Source organism: Tarenaya hassleriana, unplaced genomic scaffold (assembly GCF_000463585.1).
Source record: "Tarenaya hassleriana unplaced genomic scaffold, ASM46358v1 Cleome3, whole genome shotgun sequence".
NCBI classification, from domain to species: Eukaryota; Viridiplantae; Streptophyta; class Magnoliopsida; order Brassicales; family Cleomaceae; genus Tarenaya; species Tarenaya hassleriana.
This window is the reverse complement of record NW_010966177.1, coordinates 2279774-2303619: the sequence shown is the minus strand read 5'-3', so window position 1 is coordinate 2303619 and position 23846 is coordinate 2279774. Positions and strand designations below refer to the sequence as shown.

Genomic DNA, 23846 nt, shown 5'->3' with positions numbered 1-23846 from the left:
TCGTGGAGCCATACTAAAAGCCAGATGGAATAGTTAAATAATTCAAAACTAATTTATTTATTTATAATTTTTTTTCTTGGAACAGCAAAGTAAAGCTTCAATCTTTCCCACCCAGATTTTGATTTTCTTTTGTCCTTTGATTTTTTTTTCACTGCTGTGGGTCTCTTTGTAGGTGGAGAACCCTACAAAGATCCAAAGCAGGAAATTTTCCACACAATGTTGCACGAGATCTGTCTTATTACAGGAATCCTCGCTTGCCTCTGCTCAATGTCGTTCTGATACCGGAAAAATTTTTCGCCCATCAGGTTTGGTCTTAGTGCCCAAGAACCCTAATTCTGATAATGGGTTTCTAGTTTGATGCTGAAAGTCTTAGACTTTTGGATTCTGTGGTTGGTCAGATATGCTCATCAAGCAATGCATCTGAGACCCGGCATTTTCTTTTTTCTTTTTTTCTTTTTTTTTCCTGATTTGATTATGATGTTTATCTGTAGTTTCCGGAAGTTGTGTTGTCGGTGGAAGTTGAAATTGAACTGCTGATTTTTTCCTGTTTGTTTCTCTTGGAGCTTGTTGTTTAGCTGGTGTCTGGTCTGAGACCTGAAAATTAGGCAACTGGGATTTCTCAGGTTGTAGGCATAATGTGAATGTATGAATCCGATTCTGTCGGTCTTTGTTAGATATCTTGTCTCGTGATTGTTCCTTTGTGCCCGAGCTCTGAAGAATATAAGATTTGTGCAAATCTGATAGAGAGAGATATTCTGTTTGCTTAGGACCATTCACGGTGAAGATTTGTGTATTTCTTATGTGGGTCTGGGAAGAATTCTTATATTTTCCTTAAATGAGTGGATACATTACGTTAAAGCAGTAGAATTCATGGTTACAGGACCCAATAGAGTTTCCGAATTTTCATTTCCTTGGTTGTTCTATCTTTGTTGCAGGTAGAAACATGGGATCTAATCTTGACAACACCTTATCTAAGACTTACAATGGTTTGGAGCTATGGGAAATCATTGTGATTGTTCTTGCTGTGGTGTTTGTAGTAGTTCTTGCTGTATCACTATGGCTTATGTTCCGAAAGAAAACGTCAAGAGCTACCATTCAAATCCCTCTATCCCAGATCCCTTGTGTCCCCGAGGAAATTAAGGAGATAAGGGTTGATGAGGTTTCGTCTAGCAATGGCGGGCTTCCCTCAATTAGTGATAAGTATGGGGATAACGAACCAGAAAAGGTAATCCCGACCTCAGAGAACGGAGATGGCAGTAGCAGGTCAGGCTCCTTCACTAATTTGGAGAAAAAGGATGGGTCGGGTGTATCTTCGTCTAATCCATTGACAGCTCCATCTCCCTTGTCTGGTCTGCCCGAGTTTTCTCACCTTGGATGGGGTCACTGGTTCACCCTGAGAGATCTTCAAATGGCCACAAGTCAGTTCTCGAGGGAAAATATAATCGGTGATGGAGGATATGGAGTTGTTTATCGTGGAACCCTTGTTAATGGAACTCCTGTGGCCGTCAAAAAGCTGCTCAACAACCTGTAAGTTGTGACAACACTTTTTTTTGCTTTAACGTTTTCGAGTTTGATTTATATAGAACATTGTAATTGGTGATGTTTTTTTCATGTAGAGGGCAAGCTGACAAAGACTTCAGAGTAGAAGTCGAGGCAATAGGTCATGTTCGCCACAAAAACTTGGTCCGTCTTCTGGGATATTGCATGGAGGGAACTCAAAGGCATGTCCTGTCCTTAGGTTCTTTGGATATTCTTCTAAAGTCTGTATATTTGCTTAACTGGGAATTTTCTTTGGACATTGAGTTCAGGATGTTGGTTTATGAGTACGTTAACAATGGAAATCTGGAGCAATGGCTCCGGGGAGACAAACACCATCAAGGATTTCTTACATGGGAGGCCCGTTTGAAAATTCTTATCGGAACAGCCAAAGCGTAAGGAATCATTTGCACGTTTCTCTCGGTTTTGTATCTTTCTTCATCCTCACTTGAGATTATGGGTGATGTGATGCAGGCTTTCGTACCTTCACGAGGCAATAGAGCCTAAAGTAGTGCACAGAGACATAAAATCTAGCAATATACTAATCGACGAGAACTTCAATGCTAAAATATCTGACTTTGGACTTGCTAAGCTGCTTGGTGCTGATAAAAACTTCATAACAACCAGAGTTATGGGTACCTTCGGGTATTTTAACGTCTCCTTTTTACAGTTTTTTTTTGTGTATGGATGCTTGACATTGTTGGTTTTGAGAACCAACTTCCTTTTTCGTTTTTGTCAATGGATGTTTCAGATACGTTGCTCCGGAATATGCTAATTCTGGCCTTCTGAACGAAAAGAGCGATGTCTACAGTTTCGGAGTTGTACTCTTAGAAGCCATAACTGGAAGATACCCTGTAGACTATGCTCGGCCACCTCCCGAGGTATGTCCATGAAAAACTTGCCTTCAATCTTCTCCAATAACCTCCATATCACATTTCCGTTTTCATTGGCTGTTGATGTTATCGAAACAAAGGTACATTTAGTGGAATGGTTGAAGATGATGGTCCAACAAAGGAGATCAGAGGAGGTAATTGACTCAAACCTCGAAACAAAGCCATCCACCAGTGCCCTAAAGCGAACGCTCTTGACGGCTTTGAGATGTGTTGATCCCATGGCTGACAAAAGACCGAAAATGAGCCAAGTGGCACGTATGCTTGAATCTGAGGAATACCCTATTCCTAGAGAGGTACCACGAGAGTAAAGTTCAAACCTTTGAAATCACCCACCTCTGTATCTATGAACTTCCATTGCTGAAAAGGGCAGTTTTTTATATTCAGGACAGGAGAAGAAGAAGGAATCAGACAGGGACGACATATTCTGAGCCTCCAAGGAACAGCACTGACACTGACAAGAGTGACTGCAACGACCAGAAGGTGGATAATACCGTACAGAACAATGCTCTGTAGCACAGATCCATTAAACCGGAAAGATGCCAGATTTTTGGAGTGAATCTTGAAAAAGTTCCAAGCTTTCTGGATCTATTGCTTGACCGTACTCATTCCCGGGTTTGGATTATGTAGTTTTCGGTTTCCTAATAAAGAGAGGTTTCGTCTTACTCTTATGATGTGAGAAAGAAGATGGTTACTTTGTCTCTGAGGAGGGTGTCTGCAACTGCGATGGGGAAGGAGTTTTTGTACAGGTCTGTCATGGTTGTATTGTTGTTTCGGGTTTCTGCATTTGCACTGTAGGTTGTTTCTGGACCAAGAAAACGCCATTTTCAGATTTGTAGGTAAGTGAACGACGTGTAATTTGTTTGTGGAATAATATTGTCATGTTTGGTTTTACACTTTCGGCTCCAAGTGCATTCTGATGCAAATTTAAATGGTATGCGATCATAGTCGAGTGTACGTTAGAATTACTCCGGTTTAGTTACGTTTTGGTTTCAAACCGGAATTATCGTTGGTACGTACAAAACCGGGATAGTGTTGATTCAGTAATTATCCGTAACAGAGAGTGCTGTCTGAAGGGAGGAGGACGACAATGGTGTCCATGTCTCTCTCGTTCTCTTCTTCCATCTGTTCGTCTCGTCTTCCTGATGGAAATAGGATAATTCGTTCCCAGAGAAACTTGGGCTTCATACGGTGCGTTTTGGCGGCTTCTTCATCTTCTTCGGGAGGTGCTACGAAGAAGAGGCTTTGGAAAGATGGAGAATTTCATGGAATCACGGAGCCAATCGCCCCGAGACGAGGACCGATCAAGAACGTGAAGAAGAAAATGGAGCGAAAAATCAATTCCAAAGCATGGGTCAACACCGTCACCGAGACCTTGTCTGATCTCATCGCGAAAAAGCAGTGGTTCCAAGCCCTCGAGGTCATTCAATTCAATATCTGTCTTTTCTTTTCCGGTTCAGAGAAACTCGAACTTGTTATCCCAAATTTCCGAATCGAAGTTATCTTTGGTTGCATATCAGTTGTAATTTAGGTGAAAATGGTGTTCTGAAGTTGAATTTGTTCTGAAAAAATGGCGGCCTCTAGCTTCTGTTGTGTGGGTATCTCGGTGAAACATGAGTTGCTTCAGTTGGGTTGTTGTTGTTGTTGTTGATGATGATCTTAGGCTTTTGCCATGTTGAGGGAGCAACCATTTTACCAACCGAAGGAAGGAACTTACATGAAGCTACTCGTTCTTCTCGGCAAATCCGGACAACCCGTACGTGCCCGCAAGCTATTCGACGAAATGCTTGAAGAGGGATTGGAACCCACGGCTGAACTCTACACTGCTTTTCTCGCGGCTTATTGTCGGAACAATCTCATCGAAGAGGCTTTTTCGATTCTTAATGAAATGAAAACCCTGCCTCGATGCCAGCCCGATGTATTCACGTACAGCACGCTGCTCAAAGCCTGCGTTGACGCTTCTCGGTTCGACTTAGTCGATTCATTGTATGTGGAAATGGATGAGCGTTTGATAACTCCAAACACCGTTACACAGAACATAGTTCTAAGTGGGTATGGCCGGGTGGGAAGGTTTGATCAGATGGAGAAGGTTTTGTCCGAGATGCTGGAGAACAAGGAGTGCAAACCGGATGTCTGGACTATGAACATCATCCTCAGTGTTTTCGGGAACATGGGTAAGATCGACATGATGGAGAAGTGGTACGAAAAATTCAGGAACTTCGGGATTGAGCCGGAGACCCGGACTTTCAACATCTTGATCGGTGCTTACGGGAAGAAGAGAATGTACAACAAGATGTCGTCGGTGATGGAATACATGCGAAAGCTTCAGTTTCCATGGACAACAGCCACTTACAACAACATCATCGAGGTCTTTGCTGATGTCGGGGACGCCAAAAACATGGAGTATACGTTCGATCAGATGCGTGGAGAGGGCATGAAAGCGGACACGAAGACCTTCTGCTGTCTGATAAATGGATATGCAAATGCAGGTCTCTTCCACAAGGTTATCAGTAGTGTTCAGTTAGCTGCTAAGTTCGAGATACCCGAGAACACGGCGTTTTACAATGCGGTCATATCCGCCTGCGCGAAAGCCGATGACTTGATGGAGATGGAAAGGGTTTATGAAGGAATGAAAGGAAAACACTGTAAACCCGATTCGAGGACCTTCGAGATTATGATCAAGGCGTACGAGAAGGAGGGTATGAATGATAAGATCTATTACTTGGAACAGGAAAGTCAACAACTTTCAGATCTTGCTCTGTAGAGAAAGTGAATCTTAAGGACAAAAACTGGACTGATGTCAAGGTTGGAGCAGATAACCATTGAGGAAAAGTAGGCATCCTCATCATCGTCATCATCATCATCATCATCATCGTCATGTTCATGTCTGGATAGGATGTTTGAAGCATAAAAGGGATGAAATCAGAAATTAGGGATTTTGTGACTAATTGTGGAGAGAGCGAGAAGGGTATTTTATTTTTTGTATTTGAACTGGGAGAGAAGGAAAGAGTCTTACGTTGTTATTTTGTAATCCACTTTTGTCTCTTTGCATTATCTTATAAAATCGGACAATATCTTCAAGAAAATCACTGGAAATCTCAACGTACAGTTACATGAAAATGTACAGAAAAAACTATATAAACCCCCTCAAAGCCCCTCCGTTCCAAACATCTCTCGTCACTTCCACAACAATGGAGAAGTCCATTCCCCCTGTGTTTCTTCTTCTTTTGTCGTTTGTTGTCTCTTCTTCTGCAGCCATATTGGGAGATGTTCCTCTGAACTACACTCATGTCTGCGACCCTGTCAGATTCACGAACATCGGATTAGACATGTCGGAGTACACTTACTGCGACAAGTCTCTTCCTTTCGACGTGAGGGCCAAAGACCTCGTGGCTCGGATGAAACTCTCTGAAAAGGTCGAGCAGATGGGTGATAAAACCACCGGCGTGATGAGGATCGGTCTCCCGGCCTACGAGTGGTGGTCTGAGGCTCTTCACGGCGTCTCTGACGTCGGTGGCGGCTCCACGTTCGGTGGCCCTGTCCCCGGTGCCACCAGCTTCCCCCTCGTCATCAACTCTGCCGCCACTTTCAACCGCTCTCTCTGGAGGAAGATCGGAGAAGTAAGTTCGAGTTTTTTTTCGCCCGAGAAAACGCTTCAAGTTTCGATACAGATTCTGATCAGTAATGTTCTGAAAACGTTGTTGTCTTTTTTTTTTCTCGGTTTTTGGCAGACGATCTCGAACGAAGCCAGGGCAATGCACAATCTGGGACAAGGCGGGTTAACGTTCTGGAGCCCGAACATCAATGTCGTGAGGGATCCGAGATGGGGAAGAACCTTGGAGACGCCCGGAGAAGATCCTTACGTTGTCGGGAGTTACGCCGTTAACTTTGTCAGAGGGCTACAAGACATTGAAGGAACTCTAAACACTACAGATCCAAATTTCAGACCGTTGAAAGTCTCTGCTTGTTGCAAGCATTACACGGCTTATGATGTCGATAAGTGGCTCGGTGTTGACAGATACAGTTTCGACGCAAGGGTAAGGAAACGAAACCGAAATCATCTCGATCGATCTCGTTGTCTCTGATAATCTAAAGCTGAAACGTTTTGTGTTTTTTCCTCCGATGTGGGATTGTGAATGAAGGTGACAGAGCAAGACATGATGGAGACGTTTCAGCCGCCATTTGAGATGTGCGTGAAGGAAGGAGATGCGAGCAGTGTGATGTGTTCTTACAACCGCGTCAATGGCATTCCCACTTGTTCCGACCACAGGCTCTTGAAGCAAACCATCAGAGATGACTGGAACTTGCATGGTTACATCGTTTCCGACTGCGACTCCATTGATGTCATCGTCAAAGCTCACAAATGGCTCGATGACACGTACGAGGACGCCGCGGCACAATCCCTGTTAGCAGGTACTCTGACATAACTCAGCAAAAAACACAAACTGGATCTGACCCAGAAGGATTTGATCCGAGTTTTCCATGGTTTCAGGTCTTGATCTGGACTGTGGAGGTTCATACAGGAAAGCCTTAGCAGGAGCAGTCTACCAAGGTCAGATCAGTGAGTCCAAGATCGACGAGTCACTAACGAACCTATACATCGTACTGATGAGGCTCGGCTTCTTCGATGGTCGACCCGAGTTCGCGTCCCTGACCAAACCCGACATCTGCTCACGAGCCGCCATCGAGCTGGCCGAGGAAGTCGCCAAAGAAGGGATCGTGCTCTTGAAGAACCACAACGACACGTTGCCACTGAGCTCAAGCCAGTACAAGAAACTAGCTGTGGTCGGACCGCATGCTAACGCCACCGAGGCGATGATCGGAAACTATGCCGGCGTCCCGTGCCGGTACATATCGCCTATCCAGGGCTTCTCCTCTTACGCCGAGGTGACCTACGCGACCGGTTGCGGCGATGTACTCTGTAAGAACGCCACGATGGTTTTTCCGGCGGTTCAGGCCGCGGGGAAAGCGGACGCCACGGTGATCGTTGCTGGGCTTGACTTGACCGTGGAGGCTGAGGATTTAGACAGGATCGATCTTAACCTACCTGGGTATCAGGAAGACCTCATCACTCAGATCGCCGAATCGGCGACAACTCCGGTGATTCTTGTGATCATGTCCGCCGGAGGAGTCGACATTACGTTCGCCAAGGACCATCCCAAGATCAAAGCCATTCTCTGGGCCGGTTACCCTGGTCAAGAAGGCGGCCGCGCCATTGCTGACGTCATCTATGGAAAATACAACCCGGGTACGTTCTTATCCATGAAAAGCTTCAAACTTTCGAAAATTGGAGGATTGAACTTTGGTAAATATATAAATCTGAGGATACCCATCTTCTTATGCCCGAAAAAAGTTTCAAACTTTCTACGATTGAACGATTGATCTGTCTAAAGATCTCATCTTTTATATGATCAAATCTTGTATCATGTTCAGGTGGGAGATTGCCACTGACATGGCACAAAGCCAACTACGTGAACCAGCTTCCCATGACGTCTCTGAAACTCCGTCCCGTCGACGAATTCGGGTACCCTGGCCGGACGTACAAGTTCTTCAACGGCACGACGGTGTACCCATTCGCGTACGGACTGAGTTACACCGAGTTCAAGTACCAGACATCTCGCTCCGACCAGATCATCCCGGTCAACATCAAGATCGCCAAGAACCAGCACTGCCGCCACGTGAACTACACCGACCCAGAGGTCGAGCCCAGCACCATCTGCCCGTCGGTCGTGGTGGAGGACCTGGCGTGCGAGGAGACGGTGGCGGTCCGAGTGGGGGTGCAAAACGTGGGGAAGAGAGACGGAGGAGAGGTGGTGATGGTGTACTCGAAGCCGCCGGCGGGGATCAGAGGGGCCCACACGAAGCAGGTGGTGGGGTTCGAGAGGGTGTTCGTGGGGGAAGGGAAGACGGAGAACGTGAGATTCGAGCTGAACGTTTGCAAGAGCTTCGCCATTGTCGACGCGGTAGGGTACAAGGTGTTGCCGTCGGGAGTTCACGGCGTTATGGTCGGAGACGGAGACAGAACTGTGAATTTTCAGGTTAAGATCAATTATCATCACTGACCCGAATCTTTAGGTAAAGAGTTTCATCACTCTTGTGTAATCGGATTTTCCTAAACGTTATTAATAAAAAGAAATGTCATTTTAATACTTTTCTTTTTAATTTCCCCAAACCCCTCTCTCCCAAAATTAGTTATTTTTTTGTAGGTTTTTTCAAAATTCGATTAAATAACTAAAAAAGAAACGCTGAATATTAGCCCATGAGATAAAGTAATCGGACCAATGGGCTTTTATGCGTTAGGGGGTATATTTGGGTTTTGGTTCAAATCATTATTTATCCGAAACATAACAAATATTCGTGTTCAAATTCAAAACATTATAGCTTCAAATGAATTGCTTGCCCAAGGTTGGTGGCATTCACGAAATTCAACCAAATTCAATAATATATATATAAATAGTTTTATACAAATTCCTTTTAATTTTTTAAATATAGAAACTGCTACATTAAACCTTGACAATATCCAAATACATATATAACAGTGTCCAAATCAAATTAAATAACATGATCACATTCCAAATGAATTATTATTGCTCAACCAAAACAGAACAAGCCGTGAGGGACACGACACGATGCCGTGACTACCAAGAAATCTTCTATGCCTTTGCCTCATTAGTCATTACCATACCAAACCAAATCCGACACGAAACAGTGTTCTTCCGAACCAAATCCCTTTATTTGTCTTTATTATTCCTTTGTGTTGACAGTTCATTTACAGAGTCAAATGTCATTTTTTTTAATGTACAGCGACGTCAGAGAACAACAAACAAACAAACAACATTATTCACAGCAACAAATGAAAGAAATGGATCTTGAAGAGTGTTCCCCAATTGCTTATTTGGTTTGAGTTTTGTTAGGAGAGAATGAGAGTCAGCCGAAGGTCTTCTCTGTGCTGTAACACATGTATAGGAACCCGTCTTCGTTCTTGAAGTTGTTGTAGACAGAGTCCATCCGACCAGCTGCACACGTTTGTTTTATCAATCGGGTCAGGATGCAACGTGAACTTATACGGGAAACAAGGATATCGATAGAGGAAAGAGAGCCTCGGAAACGTGTTTTACAGGACACAAATTGGTTGTCCGGCGTGTCTACAGAAACAGCAAGGAATACCGGTAGAAGAAAAGGGATATGCAATCTGTCTGGAAAGGAGAATGCAGGTACATGGCGAGAAATAGGAGAATGCTTACCGGTCTGAGGTAACGTGTTCTGTACAAAGACGAAAAGAGCTTTTGCTGGATCTAACTGTAGCCTTTTGCTCAAAATGTGGATGAACTGCCCAACAGTCATGTCACGCGGTACCAGGTATCTGCAGGTATAGATCAAGATTGATCAAATGATTCTCCGTCAATAAACAGGGAAACACATGAACAACTGATATGAGTTTTGTCTACTATCTGTATGTTAGGAACTTACTTGTTCTTCTCCATGTCAGGAAGGTCTGTGTTTGAGTATTTCTCGATGATCACCTGCAATGTACAAGTGTGATTTCATAAAGTGGATAGACAGAGAGTTTGTATAACGGCCATACACAACGCACTATGATAAAATGATGGAAGATGAGTACCAATGCAGGTACAGGTTCTCGCTGGGAGGCAAAGAATACAGAAGGAAACCAAAGTAGCTAGCCATGGCTGAGCAACAAAACAGAGATTTTCGTCTACAAGTTTGGGCTGAGAAAGAAATTCTGGCCTCTTCATAGGATATTAATGATCTCTGACAATCCATAGTCAATATATCAAAGATCATCAAGGCCATCATGCTAGCTAGATACAGGGAGCTCAAGGAGATCTCAGGTGATCAAAGCATTGTCACCCATACTATATCACGAAACTCAAACTCGGGTTTGCAACAAAAAGTTCTGATAATGAATAGCCTTGTCAAAAAACACCGAAGTCCAGATTTTGAGTCGATTAGTAAAAGACCAACATAATGGAACGAAAACAATTTCTTATCAGGGAGATTTTCTTATTACACGTTCTTCCTGCCAGAGAAACGCCATGCCCTTCGAATCTTAGCATTCAATCACTCGTGAAACCATCTTTACATTATCCAAATAAAGAAGGGCCTCAATTTGACGCAAGTTCAAAATGATATGAACTCTCAGAAAATCTGATACCCGAAATTGGACGAATATATTTACATACGCGTGTATCCATATCATCAATTCAAGAAAGCTAGGAGAAAAAAGACGAACTGCTTCTTCTACCATCGTACGGCAAGTCAACACGATAAACGAGAGAATCAAAGAATCTACGATTCGTGTAAAATTTCAGCGAAAACAACTCACCGGAACTCTATCTGGGTATTTAGCAATGATGCTCCTAGACTCGTTCACTCGTTCATCTGAAAAATCTAACACCACCGGTCAAAACTCAGAAAACCCGACGAATTTCGCTCGCGCACATTATCGCGGGCAAATCACAGAATCATAAATGAGGAAAAAAGAAAAAGGAAATCCAGAGACGAACCGAAAGAGAATCGATCCTTGAAACACTTCACTTTCCCCATGAAATTAATTTCTGGCGACAGATTCGTTCGATCGAAGCAAATGCTCTACAGAGCAGAATTCGTGTTTTTTTTCCCTTCCTTTTTTTGATTTTTTCGCTTTGCTTCTTTGAGAAGAAAAAGATGAATTAGAAATATATAAGGAGACGGCAAACAAGTAGTAACCGCCACGCAAGTCACATGAATTCCCACGTGGCAGCGGCCCATTGGGTTTAAATTATGGCCCAATGTCATATCCCCGGCCCATTTTCATATATCCGCCGCGTTGACCCCGTTTGACTTTTGCAGGATATAATAAAATAAATTTATATATTACGGTAACACAAATATTTAGTCATGAAAACTGATATTCACATGAACAACCAGTTCTATATATATATATAGTTTTTTTCTTAGGGAAGTTTGGATTTTTAGTGATATTTTAAAAATATTAATGATTCTATAAGGTAATGTAAATGACAAATTGGATTAAACAAAAAAAACAAGACAAAACTTGTTCTTCCAAAAACCTTAAAAATATGAACAAAATTAGTTACAAAGAAATGTTTTTCATTTGCAATTTACAAAACATCATTCTCTCTCTCTCTCTCTCTTTTGTATAACTTTCATCACTAAATAAACTGAGTTCATTGTTAACAACATATTCTCAAGTAGCCATCCTCTGTTCCAACGATGAACAGTCTCGAGAAGGGTAAAACATTAACCGTTGATAACACCGATTTGTTCCGTCCTCCGGTCTCCCCAATGCTCAGCTTCCGAGGCTCTATCCGATACTGCCCGTCCTGCAGATCGATCGAATAGGAATTAAACCGAGTATTTCTCGATACAATTTCAAGAAACCGACTGAAAAATGACTCAATGATCAAGTTCTAATACTTAACTGCACATAACCAATGCATTCAAAGGCGTATATGTATTTCCTTTACTGTTTCTGTTTCTGTTTCTATCCGAACGAGCTGACTGTTCTATTTGATTGAGGTTTTGGTCCGTAGTAAAAGAAAACATAGAGCTATATAACACAAAACATGGGAGGGTTTCTGTTTCCGGATTAAAGTTGTAGTTAGGGTTTAAGGGAAAGGAAAGGTACCTCGTCAGGAGGCTTTGATAGCGAGAAAATCCCGATATTGCTTCTGGAGATGGAGATAACATCTTGGCCCCAGACCGAGAAACCAGACACTCCGTCTTTGTGGCCTCTGAACACAATAGGCTCCGGTGTCCAGCTCCTGTTTTTTTTTTTTTTACCAGAGAGTTGGTGTATATTTTCTGCTATATTTACTAATTCTTATAGCCAACTTATGAATAAGTGTTTCATACCTCCTCAAATCCCAGACCCGTAAAGTCTTGTCATGAGAACTGGAAACGAGAAGATGGCTCTCGGGTGCAGCCAGCTGCGAGAAAAAAGGCGAAGATGAGAGAGAGTCCATGTTTGGTGTTAAGCGTATTTTCATTTTCGTAATGGCAAATCTGACTTTACCTTTGTCACGTATCCATCGTGAGCTCTCCATGAAGAAATAACATGCCCGCTCCTCACATCATATAGCCTACACTGGCCAAAACTCAAGCCAGCTGCAATCCAAGACAGTGATCCTGAAGCCCCGTCTCCTCGGCTAGTATCCGACCCTCCTGAACATAACGCAGATACAAGAGATGGAAACCCGGGCTCAACAGTTTCACCCCTCCAAATCTGAAGCTTCTGGCCTCGGACTACATCAATGAATCTGCATGGTAACAGCTATACATATAAGAAAATATTCGGATGAGCGAGAAAGTTACAAGCTTCTCTCGTAGTTAATTGCTTCATCCACAGTCCAGAGGAAAATACTCGCCTGAGGGCACCATTCCCAGTTCCAACAACGAGCTGATCCGCGTATTTTAAATAGTGCATACAAGTGTACATGTTCCCATCAAAGATTCCACTTGACAGTGAATGAGAAGTGTGTCTGTTACCCTGATCATAGTTAGTTCTTGAAGAAGAAGAGGAGGAAAGTTGATCATGATCCGAAGGTGACTCGGAGAATAAGGATATCTGTTTTCCTGTTTGGCTATTCCACACATGTATAGTTCCATCGCAAGATGCTATCTTTCCGGAGGATGACATAATGCTGATGTCATTAACAACCTAAAAATATGCAACAAACAGTCAGACGGGGCATCCTCAATACCTTGCCGGTATTCAGTTCTTCAAAGAGAGGTGAGAGAATGATATAAGGAACGAACCTCTTCATGGGCATAATACGCAGATATGCGACTTAAGCTTGCTAGTTCCCACTTCTGAACACTTCCTTTGAACCCTGGGTCAATACCCGCAGTGAAAACTGTACACTCATCTTCACAAACCGCTAAAGATCTTATAGCTCCACGATGGGCACGAACAGATGATACAACGGACATTCTAATTTTCCATCTATGCTCATCTTTAGGGCTCCCAAAGCGACCTATCAAGTCAGGTCCATCCCAACAAGCAACTGGACTAGGAAACCAGGACCACGGTTCACGTGCCAAATGGTTCAGAACTGGTTCTTGTCCATCAACCGGGAGATGTGTTTGAGATTTCAAGTTTTTGGAACATCGTACCCCCTGAGATTGTGGAACTGACCATCCAACCCCATTCAGAAGCACTTTAGGAGTGTGCTTAGATGTGGAGCCTTTGCTCAACGCATGTCTGGCACTAGAATTCTCCAAACCATATCGAGAAGATCCTCCTGTGTATTCCCACTGAATCACAATAGATTAGATAAATAAAACATATACGTATATTGCTTTTATGATTTAAATGTATCATAAAAAACACAGGACTTCTTCTTGTAGGAGGATGGCTTACCTTCCAGTTGTGATGCCTTAGCAGATATTGCTCAAGGAGTAACCAAGTTGGACAACCCTGACGTAGCTTCTCCATACCAAGAAGAGAGGCAAAAGAAGGATAGAGAAGCAACCTGTAGATGCTCTAGCATAATGAGCACATAAAAAGATTAATAAATAAAATATTGAAAGTCATCCAAGTGAAACACGCACGCAAGATCCATACGGCTTTTGATAGGAGATTCTTCGTGGGTATTAGATTCATTAGCCCTCATTTTCCACTTCAATGAACCAGAATCATCTGTGGTTTGCTTAGAGAAAGCAAACTCATCAAAAAGCTCCTTCAACTGCGGCAGCACATGCAATGCGGTCAACTCTTGTCCTATCCGCTCACAAATTGACATTAGTGAAGTTGCAGCAAGCTGGAAGATTGAAAACAGCAAGAGATTAAGAAAAAATTTAAATAGTTAATGCAGTTCATGTGAATGGAACAGGCACTAAAGGACTATAGACGAACCCTGATAGAAATCGCAATAGTTACATATGTTGAACATCAGAAATAGTAATACCAACAGAATTTTATACTAAAAACAGTGGGACACTAAGTTCTTGATTATTTATTCAATTCCTTTCCATTTGCTCAAGTGTTACTGGTATGACAAAAAAAAAGGAGATTCCAAATACCTGAAGGACCCGTAACTCTAGATTTTTCTGCATTAGAATCCTCACATGCAGGCACAATCGATCCTGCATTATGATAAGACAAAACAAAAGACCAATAAACATCGACCTAGCAATGAATATAAGCCTACAGTTCAAACATAAAAAACAAAAGAGAAAATATACTTTGGTCAGTTCCTGAATGAGCAACTCGTCAGATACAAGCACAAGTAGACCGTTTAGCGTTGTTAGGCAATCGGTCAGTGCCAAAGAACACCAGCTATGAACAGGCTCTGGTTTTTTCATAGAAGAAACATCGATAGAGAAGCGAGCAACATGTTCAAGCAATGGCAGCATCTGATTGACAATGAACTTCTCCCCCAAAAGTCGACCTGAAAAAATGCAACACAAAATCATCTGTAAGCAGAGAATGAAAATTTCAGATAGGGCATAATCATGTGAACCAATAGAAATAGTGTACCAATTCTAACCAGCACATCAATCCCATCAGGGCAGATCCCTTTTCCAAAGTAATTAATTAGAGGCAGTATAGTCTGTAAACAGCAAAAAGTCAGTATCCAAAATATAAATTAAGAAACGAATCACAAATTAACGACAGAAGGAATAAACAAAAAAGCCTTGGTGGGTGGAAGAAAAAGAAACAAGATTTCTTGTCTGACCTGATGGACTGTAACAGGGACGCCAAGCTCTTCGCTGGAAACAATCAGCAGCACAGACGCAGCAGAAGCAGAGATCTTCTCTGGAGGATTATACAAATTTGATATGACCAAAGGATGGATCACTTCGAGATATACTTTCTTTCCTATCCGGTCCCATAGTTCCCTCACAAATGAATCTTGAAGAAGAGAAACTTTTAGATGCGAGTAACCTGCAGTCTAAGCATTTGAGAATTGTTCAGAGATAAGAATTTCACATAACGAAAAACTCAAAACTCTTGGAAAAAGTGGGAAGATATATCTAAGAATTCCACAGTGAACCAAAGCATAAACCAACATTACGAATACCAGTAAAATCTTCTGGATAGACGGCAAGACTTGTGCCTCCACTGCTTTTGGTGTTAAATATCTTATAAGTTCCTTGAGAAGTACATAAGCCCATTCACACTCCTTGTCGGATAGAGGTGCTGTGACCAGTGGCAAACAGTAATCAGTACATATCTCAGCCGCAAATGTTCCCATTGCCTTCAAGGCTCCATGTTTGGAAAAACTAGCAGCATAATACAGACGTGTTCTATGCTTGGCCAAGAGGTTAAGTGGCGCAGTAAATAGGTAAACTGACTTCACTGTTGCTGAGAAATACGGAGAGTCCAAAAGAGTCTTCGCTGAAGGCCTCCTAAATGTTTCAAATTGTAGAGAAAAAATAGTTATGCACAAGCGAGCTTTGTTCATCGGCAGACCGCCCAAATAAAATTGCATAATGAAGTAGCGAAGAAAATCAAGTATCTCAAAACCAAAAATGGATTATAAGATACCTTCTCCAATCTTGTTCAATGCATGCTTCAACAAATACCTTTATAGGAGGAGGAAGTTTCTGGATCAATTCAGGTAAGACACCGTTTTCTAGATAGCTAGCCAATGAGACTGAGTTAAAAAGCGGTTTCCTCAAATAAAGTTCAGCCAAGATGCAGCCAACAGAGAAAATATCTTTTGCAATATCCTCGGAAAAATTTACTGAGTTGTACTCTTGCCGCCATAGTAACAACTCCTGCAATTCCACACGATCTTCATCTTTCACCTCTATTTTCTCTAGAAGATAATCCAGATTGATATCAGTTGGTAAAACATTGTTTTCTGAAGTACCGGGGAGATCAGTCAAGTCTTTGTTAGATTTCATGCTCGGTGACTCATACACCAGAGACTCCTGATGAAGGAGGTCATACCTGGGACTTAAATCCAATGCATGTTCAGAAAATGTGTAAGCCTCTTCAGATTCTTCCAAATACTCACCAGCTTCAAGGATGATGGTTCTTTCGTAGTCCAATCCACTGCCTTGAAATGTATGCATTTCTACCTCATTTCTGCTGTTTTCCTGCTTAAAGGAAAAACCTCGACGGATGGGATGAGGTTGGACAAATAACTGGCGGCGACCAATGGACCTTGGCTTTGTGGGCTCAGACGAAGACATCATAACATTCTTAGCAGTAATAGCCGCCTGTCCTGACATTTCGTAACCAAAAGTAATATCAATCCAGTGGTGAAGTCGAGATGAAACACGGGGGCTCTCTAGAGCATCTCGATGCAATCTAATGAACTCCTCAGGACTGCTCACCCAAGGGGGTACACCCAAATCAGCCATACTTGGGTGAAGTGAATAAAAAATGCGAGGATCACAATAAAACTCAGGAATGCACTCATCAGGGGTCCACTCATAAAGCCTTTGCATGTCAGAAGGATACTCATTAGGTTCATACACTGAACGAACTGCCGCTCGCAGAACAGTCAGTGGCAGCCTCCTTGCTTTGTAGCTGCAAACAGCCAGTTCAGACAGGCATTCATCAGATACATGATGAGGAATCTCGAACGTTGAATATGTGAAATCTAACTGCTCGTCTCCTTTTGCCAATCGCCATTTACTCTTCCTTAAATTCCGCCAGCCTGAGTCCCTATCATTATCAGGCTTTTTGCTGAAATCTATGACCCATGGCATTACTGGATGAAATGTGTGGTCACCCCACCTTCGCCCAGCCAGCTTGTTTAAGAAGAGTAGATACTCAAAATTACTTAGTTCTCCCCTCCACCATTTATCAAAGTGAGTCTGCCAGTCCAAATCTGAAGATAGCTTACGATCAGCATAAAGGTCATGCGCGTAACAACCATCACTACATAGAATTCTCCTTGAAGCAGAAAAATTGGAATCTTCAGAACTAAAATGAGGCTTGTCATAGATCTTTAGCCAAATCCACAGTGAATCAGTCAGCATTATTCTGGAAGGACGAACATCCCCATGGGAAATCTGGAAGCCATGCAAGTAAGCTAGTGCAGACAAAAGCTGATATACCAGAAATTTTATATGCCATTCGGACTTTATAGCATCGGGGCTAAAGTAGAGAATATTTTCCAAGGAATATGGGGCTTTGGGAAGCACCGAGACAACACAATCCGATGATGTCAATAATCCCAGGATAGGTGACACATTCGGATGCCTCAGGCATAGAGGGTCACTTTTCTCCACGAACAATGGTAACCCGAGAAGACGAAGGAAAGCAGTGCTTTCTTGCTCAGAAGCCTTTCCGTCGATAATAAGATTCAGAGAACTTAATACTTGATCTTCCACACACCCAGAAAGGAAACCAGAAGCAAGCTCTTGAAGACCAGAAGCAGAACATTTGCCAATTTTAGCAATTGGTGCAATCACACCAATCTTTTCCTGACAGGAAACACTATCAGAGCACTCACAAGTAGAACTTCGACGAGAAATGTCATCTGCAATTTCTTCGAAAGGCTGAGAACCATTGGGTGAGCAACTCAAATGCTCCCCACCATCACAATTTACATCTGCATTACAATCTTCCTGATCTCTATTACAGCTTCCGCCGCTGCAAAAACAGTTCTTTGTGTCATAGGTAGAGATAAATTGAAATATTGAGTACTGAAAACAAACCAAAAGAGTGACCATACACATATTTGGATAAACAACCATGTTCTTCCCTCTGCAGATACTCCAAAAGGAAATGGGGACACGCAGATTCACTAGAAGAAGCAGATGCTTCACCGCTAGAGTCAGAAACCTACACCACCATAACCAAAGCAGCTCTAATTCCAATTGTTCAACAGAACTCAACTCATGAAACATACGGAAGAACACTAATCCACATACCAGTCTCCATACATAAAAATATATAAATAACAGAGGAGGAGAGGGAGACCTCAACGATGGCAGCGGAGGCGAAGGGAAGCGGCGAATCGGACAGGCCAAAAGAGAAGAAGACCTGGTCGGAGAAATCTGACTTGATCCGTTGCTCGAGACAATCGAAGCAAAACTGGCTTGATTCAATCCGCATTTATCCTTCTTTTACGCTCCGCTTCGTCGCACCTTTTCCCGGTGGAATTCCGATTTGGAGCTCCGGCGGAAATCTGAGGGAAGAGAGGCTGGTTGAATCTTTCGGAGAGGCTCCTTCTGGACGCCGTCTCGCTTTCCCTTAAACGCACCGTTTCGATCCAACTCACTGGCCCCACGTCAACTTATTATTTTTATTTTTAAAAATACATAAAAACACAGCCAATTTCTGCATTTGTTTTCCTTTTTCAACATCAGAAATTTATATTTCAATAATTAAATTTCTGTTTATTTTATTGATCAATTATAAATTTTGAGTTTCAGATTTTATAGTTTGAGAATTGAAATTTATCTACTAAATTAAGATGATTTTTTTTAAAAATCATAGCTTGAAATTTGACTGAATTAGGGTTCATAGGTCTTGAGAAATTAGGGTTCTTCAGCGGTAGAATCTATTGACCCACAATTCTATACTAACTTCTCAGTTTTCTCCAGAGAGAGAATGGGAAGAAGGGAGGTGGAGGAGCTGAGCGAAGACGAGAGAAGAGCTCTGAGAGGAAGCAAATTCGCGCCTCTTCCCTCTATTTCTTCTTCTTCTTCTTCTTCCTCTCGCTCTCAACCCAGGTACCAATTTCATACTCTGCTGTTTTCTATCTCGGAATCTTCATCTTCTCGTCTTCCGATTCTACGATTCCAAATCGCTGATTTTTCGAACGCATCATTACACCACCACGGATTTCGCTCCACTGTGATATAGATTGGCGCATCCCGGTGGGCCCTTGAAGACGAACAAGGCCGCGGCTCTAGCGAAGTTCCTGGAACGGAAGCTCCAAGATCCTAATGGATTGGCTTCCATCAATCCCGATCTTGTCGAATTGGCCGTCAGAAACGCCCGAGAGACCGTTCTTTCAAGTGAGTATCTTCTGTTCCATCCTTTGGTTTGTGTTGACATAGCGAAATTCTCCGACATTGTTAGGTTTCCATTTGAATTTGCGATCAAGGGTTTAATTCCTTAGGGTTTTGTTGCTCGAACTGGATCAAGGGCATCGCTTATGGTGGTTTCTCTGAGTAGGAAAGACGCTGTATCAAATTGGAGCCATCTTGAAGTTGTGTTAAATGCAGGAAATTAATTCAAACCCAATTTAGCTCTGAGGATTGAGAAATTAGCTCATAGACCAGATTTTTTATTTGATGGATGGAAATCCGTATGATGGTTTCTTCACTGCACGAACGAGAGTAGAATAATCTCCTTTCCGTTTCCATTATGGAAAAGTTGCCTGTGCGGAGTTTTTCACTTGATCATATACGGCTGCAATTGAAAATTCCTCGAGCTTCTTCGGATGAACATGAGCAAAGGTGTAACCTTTTTGTGCTTCGATGGTGTCAGGTGGCACTTCGAATTCAGGAATAACTATTCAACATGTCGACAAATTCGAGGATGCCGAGGTGAGGTTCCTACAATCTTTATCTCTCGAACTGCTGTCCGAAAGGAGGAACGAGACTGTAAAGATATGTTCTGATCCATCGGTCCCTCCTCGAATTTGCTTCGTCTTTTGCAGGGGTCCTATGCCGAAGTTGAGGTAGAAACCTCCAAGCTCCAGAAGAAGAAGAAGAAGAAGAGAAAATTGGAGAAAAAGAAGACAAGAAAAGAGAAGAAAAAGAAACACAAGGTTTGTCTTCCTTGCCCGGCTTTCTTTTCTGTTGTTTTGCAATATCTGGTTTGTATTCCACTAGCTCTGAATTTTTTGGCACGTGGAAAACATTTTCACGCACACAGGTCACCATTGAATGACGAAGACGCCACAGTGAGAAGATCCAAGAAGAAATCGAATATTTACTCCTTTGATGCTAATCACAGTTTTGTTTGGAAATGGTTTAGCCGGTTATCTACCGGTAAGTAGAGTTAAACCGGTTTTTCTTCCAAAGTATTAGCAAAACCGAGCAGATGTCTGTCTGAAAGATTTTCTTCTGAAATGAATATATGTTGCTATTTTGGTTATCAAGCGACTTTTATTAACCGAATAGTTAAATCGCACCGAATTAGATATAAAATCAAATTGAATTCGATATAAAAATCGAACTGTTATAATTTTTGTAAATCTAAAAAAATTAAAACCGATTTGAATTGAAATTGATATAAAAATCCGAGCTGTTATAATTTTTATGTAATTGAAATAACTGAATTTGAATATAACCATGTTGGTATCATTTTTGACACTTTAATCGTAACCCTTTCCATTTCAAACCTTTTGCTATTTCCCGGTGATTATTTTGCATTTTGAAATCGCTCGAAATATATATCATATTAATCTCCCTTCCAATATTTATATTTTTTATAATAAAAAAAAAACTGTTGTTTAGTTAAAATATTCAGGTCGCCGACATTTGGTGGATGAAGATACGGATGTTATGGTCCGAAAGATCCCATGGGGAGATGACAGTACACGTTTCATGTAGCAGAAGCAACCTCTCTCAGTCAAAGCCTTCCATTTTTTCATTTACTCAACTTTCAACAATTACATCAAAACAACAGTTATTTTTATTATTATATCCAATATATATTTTTTCAATCAAATCAATGAAACTATCCCCATATCCAAAACCCTATCTTATAAAAAAAAAATAAATGGTTTCTATTTAATTTTCCAAATATCCGTCGAATTCACTAGTTCATAACAAGATTAAAAAAAAATGTAGAAAATTTTGTACGATTTTATATTATATTGTTGTAACACGATAATAAAATATTGTAAAATAAATATAGAAATTACCAAATCGGAGAAATAAATAATAGAAAATTGATATATATATATATATATATATATATTAATCGTGGTCACAACCTAGTAATTTACGCTATTCGGTAAAAATATTAATTAGAATGTAAGATTATTCTATCGGAATATAATTATAAAATAAACAAATATGAAATGCATTTAATTATATTTGGATTTCCATTATTGTATTTTTTTCACTTATTATATACATTATTTTTCCGGGTTTCTTCACCTACTACGCTAAACCGAGACATCTCATTTCGCTTGCTTCAGCAGTTCCATAGACAGTGACTTTAGAATAGATCTCAGCCGTCAGTTTTCAGACAAATGCTTTTGTAGCCGTTGGATTGGCCATTGCATGACCTATCAAGTGGCTTCCTTTTTTATTTTCCTACAAGGCTTTATTTATTATTTATTTGTCCTTTTAAGTGATGGAAGCAGTATTTTTCTTACAAGAACACAACCTATGCCACTCCTCACTCGCCCGCGTACACTTCACGCGCCTCAATAAATAGGTCACCCTCGTACCGTATATATGTATTTTTTTGGGGTAAATACGTGTTTATATATTCGAATTAAATTGAAGTTTTTGAAATAATTATATTGGTTTCGTATTGTTTTTTATATGATCTAGATGTTATTGTTTCAAACAAATTGAATATTAAAAGCATTTTCCTCATACAAATAATAATTTAAAACGTATCGATATAAACTTTTTTGAATCTTATATTTTATTAATACATATATATACACACTCATATTATTTCTAAACACATTCTTAGAAATATACATATGATTAAAATGGGTATATTTACTATAAAATATCATTATGTGTGTATATATTAAATATATTTACAGGATGGAAACGTTGTGTGTGTGTGTGTGATTCACGCTCTTTTAAAGAGCGTGTGGATAAATCTTCGTGTCTTATGCAAGAGATCGTAAGCGGAATTTCTTAGACACATTGTGTATTTTCTCATTGGGTGCAATAAATCCTTTTTTTTCTACCATTAAAAAATACAAAATTTCTCATGATAGAGGAAAAACCTCGGAATTTTATTTTTATATATTAATTAGTTACTTATATATAATCAATAAATTGTTTGTTTAGTCTTTTTTTTTTTTGGAAAACATAAAGACTCCACGAAACTCAAATTGCCTTTTTATTAAATATTTTTTGTTGATTATATGGAATGATTTAGTTTGAGTTAAATGTTTTTATTTTCGTTCGAAATTTTGGAAAAAAAATGTTTCAAAAGATATATGTGAATTATTCACATCCCAATTGAAATAATATCTATATAATATTAACTCAACAGTTTGTGATCCAAAGATAGATAAAATCATTCTTAATGTTATGGATTCGATTCCACAATTAATTGCGTAACTAAAGGCTGATTCCGGATATAGAAAAATTAAATGGGTCTTAAGTGAACCTCCTGTTTATAAAAAAAATATATATCTATATACTATTTAAGTATGTTGAAAACGTAAAAATGTAACGTATTATTTATATCAAAAAATTTCAAATATTGAAACTTTAAACATAGTAGATATTTAAATAAATCATTTTACAGAAATGTGCCAAAAAAAACTGGTGCATATACAAACATTAATTTAAATAAAAGAAATCGTTGTCACCAATAAATTCACAATGTGGCTTAGAATAATGTGACAATATATATTAATAATTTTATAAATATGATACATATGGGTTTCGTGTGTCGTTTTGCCCATACAATAAAAGAAAACAAAAAACAAAGTAGTTCAAAATGTTCACATCAAATAAATAAAAACATAAAATTAATTCATACAAGTACAATAATTATCTTGTTTGATACGGATTTGCATTCAAGCCCACGGATTCTATTTATGTCTGATTTATTTATACAATGCAGATTCTAAAAATTTTATAATTTATACTTTTTCTTCATAAATTAATTTTATACTCAACTTCAAAGAAATAAAAACGGATCAATGTTTTCTTCGTGCGTGCGTGTGTGTATATATATTTTTTTTGATATTTCATATATATAACAAAAACAAATAACAAATGTTTTTATTATATATATATGGGTTTTCTTCGCGCGTGTGTGTGCATATATAATATATATATATATGGGTTTTATTTTCTACGAAAGGACAACCTTGTCCTTGTCCCACAAATTCGACTTTTTTCCTCACGAAAGGCGTGTCATCGTCTGAGGGTCAATACTGTAATTACATCAATACCCATCGAAAGGGAAATAAAGAAAAAAAGAAATCATTTACGACCTATAATATAATTAAACTAAATACATCAATAAAATATATTTGAAGTAGATTAAAACTTGAAATAAAAACAAACATAGCCTTATAAAAACACCCAATTTAATAGTTTGCAATAAACCTGCTTACTAATTGAAATTTAATATATAAAAAAGTTAATATCGTCGATTACTAAATATAACCACCGCACTAAAAGGTGCGATTAACCATAGATATTAAATTACGAAACTAAAAAAAAATATTCCCGTCATTGACTTTGTATATTAAATTTCAATGTAGTAAAAATAATTAAATAAATGGAAAAAAGGCTTAAATATAAAGGGGGGGGGGGGGGGAG

General features: G+C 40.2%; 6 protein-coding genes across 11 annotated transcripts; 4 read left to right on the top strand and 2 right to left on the bottom strand.

Moving 5' to 3' along the window:
• Window positions 1-85: 85 nt before the first annotated feature.
• Window positions 86-3322, top strand: LOC104818856 (probable receptor-like protein kinase At5g18500). 3 transcript variants are annotated; one of them, XM_010548635.2, is made up of 8 exons: window positions 86-305; window positions 936-1527; window positions 1617-1721; window positions 1809-1931; window positions 2011-2181; window positions 2288-2417; window positions 2510-2722; window positions 2814-3322. In XM_010548635.2, the coding sequence occupies exons 2-8, from the start codon at window positions 944-946 to the stop codon at window positions 2940-2942; spliced, it is 1455 nt and encodes a 484-aa protein (XP_010546937.1). In that variant the 5' UTR covers window positions 86-305; window positions 936-943; the 3' UTR covers window positions 2943-3322. The 3 variants fall into 3 exon arrangements, with proteins under 3 accessions (XP_010546937.1, XP_010546939.1, XP_010546938.1); XM_010548637.2 differs by lacking the exon at window positions 86-305 and adding an exon at window positions 555-643; XM_010548636.1 differs by lacking the exon at window positions 86-305 and adding an exon at window positions 702-801.
• Window positions 3323-3473: 151 nt separating this feature from the next.
• On the top strand, window positions 3474-5480 carry LOC104818854 (pentatricopeptide repeat-containing protein At3g06430, chloroplastic). Its single transcript, XM_010548632.2, has 2 exons — window positions 3474-3846; window positions 4090-5480. Exons 1-2 carry the CDS (start codon window positions 3517-3519, stop codon window positions 5188-5190), a joined length of 1431 nt encoding a protein of 476 aa, XP_010546934.1. The 5' UTR covers window positions 3474-3516; the 3' UTR covers window positions 5191-5480.
• A 51-nt stretch (window positions 5481-5531) lies between these two features.
• On the top strand, window positions 5532-8530 carry LOC104818855 (probable beta-D-xylosidase 5). 2 transcript variants are annotated; one of them, XM_010548634.2, is made up of 5 exons: window positions 5532-6046; window positions 6158-6463; window positions 6569-6839; window positions 6919-7674; window positions 7860-8530. In XM_010548634.2, the coding sequence occupies exons 1-5, from the start codon at window positions 5540-5542 to the stop codon at window positions 8486-8488; spliced, it is 2469 nt and encodes an 822-aa protein (XP_010546936.2). In that variant the 5' UTR covers window positions 5532-5539; the 3' UTR covers window positions 8489-8530. The 2 variants fall into 2 exon arrangements, with proteins under 2 accessions (XP_010546936.2, XP_010546935.2); XM_010548633.2 differs by having other exon boundaries at window positions 5532-6463.
• A 600-nt stretch (window positions 8531-9130) lies between these two features.
• LOC104818853 (autophagy-related protein 8h) lies at window positions 9131-11084 on the bottom strand. 2 transcript variants are annotated; one of them, XM_010548630.1, is made up of 5 exons: window positions 10952-11084; window positions 10771-10835; window positions 9897-9949; window positions 9671-9789; window positions 9131-9442 (listed from the first exon to the last, which is right to left on the bottom strand). In XM_010548630.1, the coding sequence occupies exons 1-5, from the start codon at window positions 10989-10991 to the stop codon at window positions 9354-9356; spliced, it is 366 nt and encodes a 121-aa protein (XP_010546932.1). In that variant the 5' UTR covers window positions 10992-11084; the 3' UTR covers window positions 9131-9353. The 2 variants fall into 2 exon arrangements, with proteins under 2 accessions (XP_010546932.1, XP_010546933.1); XM_010548631.1 differs by having other exon boundaries at window positions 10771-10826.
• Window positions 11085-11481: 397 nt separating this feature from the next.
• LOC104818852 (protein GFS12) lies at window positions 11482-18615 on the bottom strand. 2 transcript variants are annotated; one of them, XM_010548628.2, is made up of 16 exons: window positions 18334-18610; window positions 18086-18195; window positions 15940-18003; window positions 15473-15800; window positions 15128-15343; window positions 14929-15001; window positions 14634-14839; window positions 14472-14534; window positions 14001-14209; window positions 13810-13921; window positions 13206-13703; window positions 12815-13107; window positions 12463-12706; window positions 12303-12376; window positions 12076-12211; window positions 11482-11770 (listed from the first exon to the last, which is right to left on the bottom strand). In XM_010548628.2, the coding sequence occupies exons 1-16, from the start codon at window positions 18466-18468 to the stop codon at window positions 11621-11623; spliced, it is 4911 nt and encodes a 1636-aa protein (XP_010546930.1). In that variant the 5' UTR covers window positions 18469-18610; the 3' UTR covers window positions 11482-11620. The 2 variants fall into 2 exon arrangements, with proteins under 2 accessions (XP_010546930.1, XP_010546931.1); XM_010548629.2 differs by lacking the exons at window positions 11482-11770; window positions 12076-12211; window positions 12303-12376 and having other exon boundaries at window positions 12606-12720; window positions 18334-18615.
• A 142-nt stretch (window positions 18616-18757) lies between these two features.
• On the top strand, window positions 18758-20463 carry LOC104818851. The gene is made up of 5 exons (XM_010548626.1): window positions 18758-19088; window positions 19222-19376; window positions 19852-19910; window positions 20024-20134; window positions 20242-20463. The coding sequence occupies exons 1-5, from the start codon at window positions 18967-18969 to the stop codon at window positions 20254-20256; spliced, it is 462 nt and encodes a 153-aa protein (XP_010546928.1). The 5' UTR covers window positions 18758-18966; the 3' UTR covers window positions 20257-20463.
• The last annotated feature ends 3383 nt before the right edge of the window (window positions 20464-23846 follow it).

What these genes read in the sequence shown, in the direction of transcription:
- LOC104818856 (XM_010548635.2), top strand. Translation starts at nt 944, where the DNA reads ATGGGATCTAATCTTGACAACACCTTATCTAAGACTTACAATGGTTTG. An exon ending in TGCATGGAGGGAACTCAAAG is followed by an intron (nt 1,722 to 1,808) that starts GCATGTCCTGTC and finishes CATTGAGTTCAG; the next exon opens with GATGTTGGTTTATGAGTACG. An exon ending in ATGCTCGGCCACCTCCCGAG is followed by an intron (nt 2,418 to 2,509) that starts GTATGTCCATGA and finishes ATCGAAACAAAG; the next exon opens with GTACATTTAGTGGAATGGTT.
- LOC104818854 (XM_010548632.2), top strand. Translation starts at nt 3,517, where the DNA reads ATGGTGTCCATGTCTCTCTCGTTCTCTTCTTCCATCTGTTCGTCTCGT. An exon ending in AGTGGTTCCAAGCCCTCGAG is followed by an intron (nt 3,847 to 4,089) that starts GTCATTCAATTC and finishes TGATGATCTTAG; the next exon opens with GCTTTTGCCATGTTGAGGGA.
- LOC104818855 (XM_010548633.2), top strand. Translation starts at nt 5,540, where the DNA reads ATGAAAATGTACAGAAAAAACTATATAAACCCCCTCAAAGCCCCTCCG. An exon ending in GGCACAATCCCTGTTAGCAG is followed by an intron (nt 6,840 to 6,918) that starts GTACTCTGACAT and finishes CCATGGTTTCAG; the next exon opens with GTCTTGATCTGGACTGTGGA. An exon ending in CTATGGAAAATACAACCCGG is followed by an intron (nt 7,675 to 7,859) that starts GTACGTTCTTAT and finishes TATCATGTTCAG; the next exon opens with GTGGGAGATTGCCACTGACA.
- LOC104818853 (XM_010548630.1), bottom strand. Translation starts at nt 10,991, where the DNA reads ATGGGGAAAGTGAAGTGTTTCAAGGATCGATTCTCTTTCG. An exon ending in CCTGACATGGAGAAGAACAA is followed by an intron (nt 9,790 to 9,896) that starts GTAAGTTCCTAA and finishes CTATACCTGCAG; the next exon opens with ATACCTGGTACCGCGTGACA. An exon ending in GAACACGTTACCTCAGACCG is followed by an intron (nt 9,443 to 9,670) that starts GTAAGCATTCTC and finishes AAACGTGTGCAG; the next exon opens with CTGGTCGGATGGACTCTGTC.
- LOC104818852 (XM_010548628.2), bottom strand. Translation starts at nt 18,468, where the DNA reads ATGCGGATTGAATCAAGCCAGTTTTGCTTCGATTGTCTCGAGCAACGG. An exon ending in ACTGGGAATGGTGCCCTCAG is followed by an intron (nt 12,707 to 12,814) that starts GCGAGTATTTTC and finishes GTTACCATGCAG; the next exon opens with ATTCATTGATGTAGTCCGAG. An exon ending in TATCAAAGCCTCCTGACGAG is followed by an intron (nt 11,771 to 12,075) that starts GTACCTTTCCTT and finishes ATCGATCTGCAG; the next exon opens with GACGGGCAGTATCGGATAGA.
- LOC104818851 (XM_010548626.1), top strand. Translation starts at nt 18,967, where the DNA reads ATGGGAAGAAGGGAGGTGGAGGAGCTGAGCGAAGACGAGAGAAGAGCT. An exon ending in CCGAGAGACCGTTCTTTCAA is followed by an intron (nt 19,377 to 19,851) that starts GTGAGTATCTTC and finishes CGATGGTGTCAG; the next exon opens with GTGGCACTTCGAATTCAGGA. An exon ending in ACAAATTCGAGGATGCCGAG is followed by an intron (nt 19,911 to 20,023) that starts GTGAGGTTCCTA and finishes CGTCTTTTGCAG; the next exon opens with GGGTCCTATGCCGAAGTTGA.